The 11,118-nt window shown below is 28.0% G+C and overlaps 1 protein-coding gene across 1 annotated transcript; it reads left to right on the top strand.

Annotated features, from left to right (window-relative positions):
- The first annotated feature begins 5,906 nt into the window (after nucleotides 1-5,906).
- Nucleotides 5,907-8,260, top strand: LOC105775919 (calmodulin-like protein 8). The gene is made up of 4 exons (XM_012598412.2): nucleotides 5,907-6,040; nucleotides 6,104-6,261; nucleotides 6,360-6,440; nucleotides 8,051-8,260. Exons 1-4 carry the CDS (start codon nucleotides 5,965-5,967, stop codon nucleotides 8,186-8,188), a joined length of 453 nt encoding a protein of 150 aa, XP_012453866.1. The 5' UTR covers nucleotides 5,907-5,964; the 3' UTR covers nucleotides 8,189-8,260.
- The last annotated feature ends 2,858 nt before the right edge of the window (nucleotides 8,261-11,118 follow it).

Below are 11,118 nucleotides of genomic sequence, written 5' to 3'. Positions count from 1 at the left end.
TCCACTACATTGCAAATGAACTGTTTTTGAAAAACAAATCGATAAGGTAACTAATTTTCCAAAATGACTTGAAAAATGGTTTTTCCGCTACATTAGTTTAACTTAGAGTTTTTTTTTTAAAGAAGAACGACAAGCAAACGATTTTTCTAAAACAACACTATTAACAATAAAATGAATCCTAAGCATGCACGACCTAATGAATGAATGCTTTTAAGCTAACTCAAAGTATAACTACGGTTTTCTTTAAAATGAGTTTATTTAAAGTCTTAAAAAGTAACGTAAGTTAGCTTAGCCATTTCAGTGGCTAATGTAGCCTTCTCAATCTAGCCATAACGTCTAGGCCGGGTTTGAGAGGTTACAAGTTCGATGCTATCCTTAGGTTGGATTGGTTAACTAGACACAACGTTATAATAGACTGTCGAGCCAGAGGCGTACGTCTTTTAACTGCAAAAATAGAGGAAGTGTTACTGGCTGGCATACAGACTAGTTTGGTGGGTAGTGTAATTTCGGCAATATCCGCTAGAAAGTTTATAATTATGGGCACAAACACATACTTGGTGTATATTACGGATTCGACTGAGACGATGAAGGACATTAGCCAAGTACCGGTTGTGAAGGAGTTCTCTGATGTGTTTCCAAAAGAACTCTTAGGCAAGTGGCCAGTCCAAGAGGTGAATAAAGGAATTGAAGAAGCAGCCAAATATTGCGCCCATATCTTGTGCTCCATACAGGATGGCACATTTGGAGTTAAAAGAATTGAAGAAGCAGCTACAAGATCTCTTGGATAAAGGAATTATTCGACCAAGTGTTTCACCTTGGGGTGCGCCAATCTTGTTCATGAAAAAGAAGGATGAGACTCTCCACTTATGCATTGATTACCACCAACTGAACAAGGTAATCATAAAGAATAAGTATCTACTGCCACGGATAGAAGATTTGTTTGATTGACTAAGTAGAGCTATTGTTTTCTCCAAAATTAACTTGTAGTTTGGCTATTATCAAGTGAAGATTAAAGGTGATGACGTTTCGAAGACTGCATTCACTCATGTTATGGACATTATGAGTTTTTAGTGATGTCATTCAGATTAACGAATGCTCCAATAGTATTCATGGATTTGATGAATAGAGTCTTCCAACCCTATTTGGACCGTTTTGTAGTTGTCTTTATCGATAATATTTTGGTCTACTCTAAAAGCGTGGAGGATCATAAGAACATCTAGAGATTGTGCTTAGGACTCTGCGAGAAAACAAGTTATACACCAAATTCAGTAAGTGCAAATTTTGATTGAGAGAACCCAAAGATGAATTCTATTATTTGATTTCTAGTTTTATGCAATAAAATCTTAGTTTCTTTGTTTTCAACTATGAATTCTGAATTGTTCTTGGGTTATTATTTCTAGGATTTTAATCCATACTTGATGTGCATGAATTTGAGGTTGAATAGACTCGTCTTATGATTAGATCTTGCGTAGTTGAATGGAGTTTCATGCAATCCTAGAAATAGGACGACATAAATCTACAGGATTAGAATCAAATCTAATAGGGAAATCCATATAAATGAATTAATGCGACAATAGGGGTTTTAATTAGAAAGAAATTTCAATTAATCAACATAGAGTTAGTTGCTTTTATATTCGAAAGAGATTAACATAAGTTTGGGATTTCTAAAATCAGGGAAACTAAGGAAATAAATTGAATAAATTGGATTGAGAATTTTAGATGAATTTTAAGTGGATTCTTACATGGGTATTATTTAGTCAATTGGTTGATATTTGATTATTTTTATGTTTTATTTCTTTGTCGCATTCGTAGTTAATTTAGCCAATTAATTTTAGTTTTAATTAATTCTTTGAATTATTAGGTACTAGGAAATGTAATCCTCGAGGGAACGATATTTGTGCTCAACATAGTTATACTATTAATTGATAGGTGCACTTACCTTAGTCAAATTTTTAGTTAATTTAGTGGACATCACGTCTTCATAGACCGGAAGTTCTAGATTTATAATGTTGACACTATGCTTTAGAAAACCCTCGTAAAAAGGCTTCAAGCGTTGACCATTTACTTTAAGAATCTTTTTGGTATCTGTTTTTTTTTTTTTCAACTGTTGAAATGTTAATAACAACAAATGACCCCATCCATTTAAAGCACAATTTTTTGGGGAATAATTTCAAACGAGAATTACATAACAAAACTTTCTGTCCAATTATGAAAATCTTTCGATGAATGCACTTATCATGAAAGGCCGTAGTCTTATCTTTTTTATATTTGCGAGTTCTCATAGGCGTCATTTCAGATTTCCTCCAATTCTTACGATTCCAACTTTCTATTTTCTCCAGTTTCGTTCATGTTGCATTGTTGAATGGCCTAATATGCTCGGTGTGATAGCTCGAGAGGAAAGTGTAATGGATTGTCAAAAACCAATCAATAAGGGGACATACCTATAGGCGTTTTACAGGCCATTCGATAGGCCCATAATGCATCTTTAAGGTGCAAGCTCCAATCCTTTTGATTGGGTTGTCAGTTTTCTCAAGTATATTCTTTACCTCCCTATTTGAAATGTGATGTGATCTTGAGTATCAATTATGAATTATGAGTGCTTATAAGGGATTGATAAAGAATTGAAATTGAAAACAATATGAAGTTGTATCTAGTTCAAATATATAAGTAATTGGTATGAGATTAGGACTGGATTCATGATTGAGATTTGTGGCCTAAAACCCTGTGGACAGTGTCTTGTGGACAATGCCAGGTGTATACAGATCTTACCTTTGAACGAGTGCAACTTGTAACTCCTAATAATCTTCGAACTAGATGGGTGAATATACAAATTTCACCTTCGAGTGAGTGTGTAATTCCCAATATTCCCCGGGCTGGATGGGTACATTATTATTCTATATTTCTCTTTAATTGGTAACTGTAATAGTGATCATTGTTGAACTTATATTTATGTTGGTTTATAAGCAATTACTGAAATTGAATGAATGTGAGTTGAGCGAAGGAAATTCAAATCCTAGCGTGGAGACATTCAAAATAAAATATAGGACTATGAAACGCATTGGTTTTCACTATTAACTACAAACCGGCGGGTTTGCAGTTGCAAGTTGTTTGGTGGGTTTATATGAAAAGAATATTAGGGAAAAGGAAGAAGAATTGGATGGTTTAGATTGGAACTTTGAAAAAGTGATAAAAGTTGAGCTTAGAAAAAGAATAAATACATTAGTCAATGGGATATATTTAGATGATATTTATTGTCACCAAGTTCCAATTCTAAACAACATTCATACAATCATTGATGAAACTTGAATGTATCAGATCTGATGAGTTTTATATCTAATATTCATCTGAAAAGCCCCAGTAGGTAAACTCCTTAACTCACTGCACTATTTTATTGGCAAGTTGATTATATTCCAAGTTTTTAATTACTCAACATTTCAGTGTACAACCGTACTCAAGGTTACCGTTTCTGTTCCTATTCAGAAATAAAAACAAATAGAGCTAGTTTCAATGGTATCCACTCACTCCTTGAATTCCAAAACATTTTATAAAGTACCGTATCGTATCAATCAGATTTTTCCATATTAGCCTAGTTGTTAGTTTGGACGTTGAATATGGCATAGAGTATATTTAAAACACGTAGATCAAATTATAAACACGTGTGTACTTACTATATGAATAAGTTGATCTAACATATTAAATTATAAACACGTGTGTACTTACTATATGAATAAGTTGATCTAACATATTAAGAAAACAACCTTTTTAACTTCTATTCACAATGTCATTTTTTAAACACCTCAACAAATTGTCTATACAATATGCATCAGGGGCGAAGGCAGAACAATTTTTTAGGGAGGGCCGAATAAAATTTTAATTTTTTATAATCTATATCTTTATAATTTTTAAATGATTAAATAGAATTTTTATAATTTTAGGGGAGTCAAAGTACAATTTTACTTTACTAATTTAAAATTTAAAAGACCTAAATAATAATTTTTTATTTTAGGGAGAGCCGGATCCAATACTAGCCCCTCTAAATTTACCTCTGATAGGTATATACACGGTCACAATTTACATGTTTTAAATATGTTGTACATTAAATCTAAACCAACCTTTAATGCCAAAATGAACATGTAGCCTAACAAAAGACATAATTAATATAATATTAATATTTTAAAATTCAATTAGACTGCTTTAAAATTTATAGAGGAATTTAAAATTTAAAGATGTTTGGAGTAATTATCTCAAAAATAATAGTAAGACCAGGCGCAGCCATGCACATGTAGACTTCCTTTCTTTATTTATCGACATTTTATAATTTACTAGATCCCTACTTTAATTATATATAAAATCACACAATTTATAATTTTCATATTAATAATATTATTATATTTCATGTCTTAACCTAAAAGAAATGTTTGTTTTTTTGGTTTCAAAGGCAAATGGTTATGTTTTTCAAATATTGGAGTATTGATGCGGTTTTTAGGGTTAAACAGAGTACACAGTTCCCTATACTTTGTCTCTTGGAATGCTTTACTAGTTTAATTCAAACCCTCACAGCTGTCTTTAAATTTTAATGCCCCACTATTCTACAAGTAGAATCCAGCCTACCATTTTAATTAATCTCAAACCTTTCTTTTCTTTTTATTATTAAACCAATGTCCTTTTCAGAAGAGAAAATATTTAAATACATATTTTATCATTATATTTTTAGTTTAATTATTGTAAGTGAATTTTTAAAATTTTATATGTGACAAATAGAGTATTTATTTATATAATTAATTTTTTTATTTTTATTAAATTTTATAATACACTTTTCATACTCTTAACTTGCCTGAAAAGTGTAAGAACTTTTTCTGACCGTATATCAAATTCTCCTTGAATAAATTAAAATACGTCACACTTGTACTTTTATAGATTTGAAATTTAGTTTTATATTTTATTTCTATAAATTTAGTTACTTTACTTTTAAATTTCAAAATTGAGTTCAATTATTAAATTTATTTTTTTAATTTATTAGTGTGACATTTTAAAATTAAAAAACTCACTTTATAGTAATATAACAAAAATACTTAATAATAAATCTAAATTTAATAAAATATTTTTAAAATTTTAACATAAATTTTAAAATTTTAAAAATAAAAATTAAATTCTTAAAATTAAAAATATAAAATTAAATTTCCAATCTCTCAACCACTACTATGTATATAAACAAGACAATACGATTTGTTTTAATTAAAAACGGTATTGTTGGAGAAGAGAGATAGAAGTTAGAAGTAGCGTGAGAACAACTTAGGTCATAATCTCTTTCAAAAGATCAAAGAAAACTTAGGTCATAAGCCTGATTTGACTTATAAAATATAAACTACTTCTTTTAAGGGTATAATAATATATTTAGTTACTAATATTTATTTATTTTATTATTTTAACTTTTATTGTTTTTAAGGTCATTTTAATCCTTAATTTTTAAATTTTAGTTAAATTACTTTATTTTAACATAAAATTGACTAAACTATTAAAATTTTAACTATATTAATGTGGTCACTCACAATACAGCTTACATCTAATTTATAAAATTTAAAAATTTATTTAAAAATAAATAAAATTAGAAAGAGTTGATAAAAGTTTTAAAAATTTATTCATATTAATAATGAAATATATTTAAAATGCCACATGAGTTCACGTATCAATACAATTAAAATTTTAATAGTTTTACCTAAAGCTTAAAAGTTGAAATGACTTTTAAAAAATAGACGAAATGATAAAATGAGTATAGACTAAATTTATATTTATGAAGAAAAAAACAAAAAACAATTCCTTGCATTGGAATTCTACATAAACCCCGCTAAGCTTGAGCTATACTCAACAACATACTCCTTTCTCTCTCACACTCTCTTAAACCTCCCAAGTTTTCTCGACGGTTTTTTCTTTTTCTTCTTCTTCCCGGGAACCAAACAAACAATCATGAGAGATATTATAAGTGAAGAACAGATTGTTGAGTTCAAAGAAGCCTTCTGTCTGTTTGACAAAGATGGGAATGGTTAGTTCATCCTTTTCATTTTTCCCTTCGTACTTCATGCTTATAATGCTGCATGTTTATTAGGTTGCGTTACCGTTGAAGAATTGGCAATGGTGATTGGTTCACTGGACCGATATCCCACAGAAGAAGAACTCCACGACATGATCACTGAATTTGATGCTGATGGCGATGGAGCTGTTGAGTTTGCAGAGTTCTTCAACTTGATGGCCAAGAAAATGAAGGTAAATAAAATTATGAGAAAAAAGAAAATTAAAAACTAGAAAAATAAGCAAAACAACTGAAAAAGATTGAACTTGTTTGGTTTCCCTCAAAAAACCAGGAAACTGATGCAGAAGAAGAACTTCAAGAGGCTTTCAAGGTTTTTGACAAAGATCAAAATGGGTACATCTCAGCTAATGAGGTCAATTATAATATATTTTTCTTGGTTTTTTGTTTTAATTAATGCAATATTTTCCTGCTTTTCTTTTAAATGCCACATTACTCCTTTCAAGTTATAACCCAACATTTGAATGCTAATGTATGGTATATTGATTGTGGGAGTTTACAAATTGAGTGCATAAATCCCATGCATCATCGGTGTTTAATAACATAATAAATCATCATTAAATAAAAAAGTAGTGGACGACTTATAAATAAAAATTAATAACTTTATTTAAATATAATTAAATAATAATTAATTATAAAATAAATGTTAAAGATCTTAAACCTTATACCCAATATTCTAGCTCTAAACCCTTAAATTTAAGATTTAAGATTCTAAATTACAAAAGTATTAATATTTATTTATAATAGTTAAGTTTAATGTTTAATTATATTTAAATAAAATTATTAGCATTTATAATTTATTAATGGTACATAAAATTTATGTAGCGAAATGCATCAAATATTATTATTTTTATTAAAAACACTATAAATTAAAGGAGAACTTTTGACTTGGGTTACAATACTGTTGCACACATTTCACATGAAAATCTATTTGACTATCAATGAAAATCTAATTAAATAATAGTGTTGCACTCATATCACATGGCAAAGGCAAAGGGAGCTTTTGCTTTGCTATTTGACTATCAATGAAAATCTATTCAAACATTACATTGATAGCTGGCATATGGTAGAATAAAGAAGAGACACAAAAATGACCAAAGTAGGATACAAATGAAAGAAATCATATGTTAAATGAGACGTTATTTTTGCAATGTTTTACATCCGAATAATTTTGTTTGAATAAATATAATTAGCAGGTGGTATATATTATGCAATTTCCAATATATAAATATACCTGTGTTATATCTTTTTATTCACACGTTTTCAATCATTTCAAATTATTTGTTTTTTATCGTCGAATTTGGTGTATTTTTTATGTGGTGTAATTATTAATAATAATAATAACTACAAGTTTGAACTTCTGAAAATAATTGAAAACTTCATAATCACATGTATTATTCGCTTGAGAAATTAATGAAAATTTCTCTTGTTTTATGGATACAGACCAGTTTATTTTATCTTATTCTTATTTTGGTATAATCACCTTTTGGCCCTTCAATTTTACAAAATAATCAAGTTTACCTTTCATTTAATCCTCGTCTTCTTTAACCTTTGAATTTGTGTTTTATCAAATCACCTCAAAATGAAAGGAAAAGTTAACGCTTGTGAACTTTGTTGATGCAGATACACAAGTTAACATTTAATTAATTTTAAATTTTTAAAATATATATATTTTATACTTTTAATAATTTTAATAAGTTTTAATTTATAAAATATTTTTAAAATTTTAAAATTTTAAAAATTTATTAAAACATGTCAATACACATAAATAAAGTTTAAAAAATGTTAAATTTTGCATTCATTTTAGGTTATTTGATGAAAATACAATTCTAAAATAAAAATAAAAATTTATTAAAAGTTAAAATAATTTTTTTATAAATTAAAAGATGCCTTTTATTTTTCCTTATTTCTCTTTTACTATTTGTATTCACTACATAAAAATTCTTTTTTGGTTATTATATATAGCTAAGGCATGTGATGATCAATCTTGGTGAGAAATTAAGCGACAAAGAGGTGGAGCAGATGATCAAAGAAGCTGATTTGGACGGTGATGGTCAGGTCAACTATGATGACTTTGTCAAATTGATGACAACCGTTGGATGAAAAGAAGTTTCTTCATCCACGATTGTTAATTATTAATCTAGTTTTGTCTTGGAAAATTCGTTTAGTTTCTATCTCGATGAAGTAATTGTTATTGTTTTTTTCCCTCTTATTTGTATTAAGGGAGTTGTTTTTTTTTTTATTGATATTGGTATATATCAGTATCAGTTGTATGTTTTATTTATCATTATTTTATATGTAATGGTTACTATTTTTGAAAGATATCATACTATTATTTTTACTATTAATAATATTTTTACAATAATTAATTTTATTTTTATTAGCATTTTAAACTATTATCAATATAAATAATTTTTAAAATATATTATAATTCTTATTTAATTAGATTTGTATATTAAATTAATATTTTTTTCGAATCATGTGAAAACCCAAAACTAGTGCATATGATGTGTTTAACCTTATGCTTTGTTTACTATTTCTTTTAACTTTTTGAATGTCAATTTCTTTCCTTTCCTCAAATTTTGAGTTTTTAATGATTTTTTTATTCTCTTTATTTTCTTTACTTTCCCCTCTCTTCCTCGCAACTTAGTCTTCTTCTTTATCTTTTCGAAATTTAGAGTGGGTTTAGATGGACAGTGGAGGTGCGTTGCGTTTAGCTTACATTTTGTCTCACATTACAATACATAATCTTACTGTTACTGCTGTTTTTATACTAACTGCAGGTAAATGCACCACCCATCCAAACTCACCTTTAATCTTCTTCTTCTGCAGGTTTTTTTTCTTCTACAAGTTTCAACTTCAACTTCATCAAACAGACAAAACAAGCCAAAAAAGTTAGAATTTAAGCCAAAACGAAACTTATGCTATATACCTCTAGTTTATGTTTGAAATGAAGTATACTGACCGATACAACTTATATGGAGCGAAATCGACCATCATGGTTTTTATTGTAGATAATAATGTCCAAAATTAATTAGAATTTCCTTTCCCAATAAAGAATGAACTATATTCCAACAATAGAGGAAAAAAATTAATTAGAATTTCCTTTCCCAATAAAGAATGAATTGTATTCCAACAATAAAGGAAAACATGTGTGTTTACAACAATCTTACAATCCAACATATTACAAACAGATAAGGATGAAAGGAATTAAACTTGTTTATGGGTTAAGTAGTTTGTTTGACCGAATTCAATTTAAAAAAATTAACATTAAATTTAATTATAAAAATATATAAAGTACTAATATAACAATCTTATTAATATTTTATTAATTTTAAATAGTGAACGAGTTTTTGGATAGACCAAGGTCTAAGCTTCAATTTTTTTTAGAACCATGCTGCAGCTCAACCATGGGCAAGTCTAGGAATAATAGAAGTACTGATAATTGGAGAATTTAAAGATATACTCTATAGACACAAGATTTTTCAAAATGTAAAATTTAATACGATTAAGATAGAGTTGTTCATGGGTCAGATTCGATATATGTGAAGCATTAACTCCATGCTTGTTCAAGCTCAGTTAAGCTCACACTTTTTACTTCAAATGTAATATTTTTTTTATTTTTTGAAACTTTGTCCAAGTGTATCTATAATGACCAATACAAACCCATTTAAGCTCGTGATATTATTTTTAATTTTTTTAATGAAAAAAATGATATTTTAAGTTTATTATTTGATAATTTAATTTGTTTCTTCTTTGAATAAAATATGAAATATAGACAACTTATCATCTTATTAGCGTTTACATTATAGCTTTATTATATATTATTTTAGATTTTATTTTATGTGAAATAAATTACATAATATATAAAAATAATATAATATATAAGTAAAACATAAGTCGGTCGAATTGAGTCAAACTCAAGACTTAAATGTTAGAGATTAAGACCGGTTCATATTTTAAATCTACCTACTGTTTCATCCAAATCAATTTTTGATTTTTTTTTTTGCTCAAACTAGTTTTTATGCTTAATACTTTTTTTCCAAATATCTAAATATCAAACATGATTTCAATTCGAGTGGATGAACTAACTCTTATGCATGTCTTAGGTTAAAAAAAAAGTAAAAATGGTGCAAGGAATAGGTCAACATACCTCAAAATTATAAAAGTAAGACATGACTATCTTAAAATAGTCATTTTCTTAGAATGATCAAGAAATTCTCTTTCAATTTTCAGTCATATCATGTCTCATGTTTTCCACAAAGAATAGAAAAACATACATAGCTAAAAAGTAGTTATATACTTGAATTTTGTTTATGGGTATTTGTTAAGTACAACTTCTATTTCAGTCAAAAATGAGAAATAATCTTCCAGTTAAACTTTATTTATTTGTTTCAATCAAACTCTAATTAGTCTAGATTATTTTATTATTACTTGACCTACGAATTTAGCCTATAAATAAACTCTTTTACAACATTAGAAAATACATCCATTAGAGATTAGAACTCATAACACTTTTAGAGAATTTTGTGTTTACGTTTTGAGGGTTCTTTGTTTTCGGGTTTTTGGGGTTTAGTTTTTATCTCTATTTTTGTACTCGTCGTTCTTTTTCCATTATAGTAAATTTATCTTTGCCCGTGGTTTTTTATCCTCTTTGGAGGGGTTTTTCCACGTTAAATTTGTGTGTTCAATTTCTCAATTTCTTCTGCTATTTTTTACTTGTTGCTTAATCGGGTCGATCCCCAACAAGTGATATCAGATCAAGTTTAATTTTTATACCAGCCCATTTAGAGATGACAGCAACAATGTTTGAAATTGAGAAGTTCAATGGTGTCAAAAATTTCAAACCAGCCTAAAAAAGGTTGTTATCAGGAAAAAGTCTGAGAATCTAAATTAAACGGAATGGGAAGAGCTTGATGAAAAGGCCTTGTCTGCAATGTAATACCCTGAAAGTTACTACAGTAAAAAAGTGAAATATTGTCATTGATATAATAAAATAAGGAGATAAAGTGACAAAAAGAGAAATTTTGAGT

This window comes from Gossypium raimondii, chromosome 10, assembly GCF_025698545.1.
Source record: "Gossypium raimondii isolate GPD5lz chromosome 10, ASM2569854v1, whole genome shotgun sequence".
NCBI lineage: Eukaryota > Viridiplantae > Streptophyta > Magnoliopsida > Malvales > Malvaceae > Gossypium > Gossypium raimondii.
Note: the sequence above shows the minus strand (reverse complement) of the source record. Positions and strands in the feature narration are given on the sequence as shown.

What these genes read in the sequence shown, in the direction of transcription:
- LOC105775919 (XM_012598412.2), top strand. Translation starts at nt 5,965, where the DNA reads ATGAGAGATATTATAAGTGAAGAACAGATTGTTGAGTTCAAAGAAGCC. An exon ending in GTTTGACAAAGATGGGAATG is followed by an intron (nt 6,041 to 6,103) that starts GTTAGTTCATCC and finishes CATGTTTATTAG; the next exon opens with GTTGCGTTACCGTTGAAGAA. An exon ending in GGTACATCTCAGCTAATGAG is followed by an intron (nt 6,441 to 8,050) that starts GTCAATTATAAT and finishes TATTATATATAG; the next exon opens with CTAAGGCATGTGATGATCAA.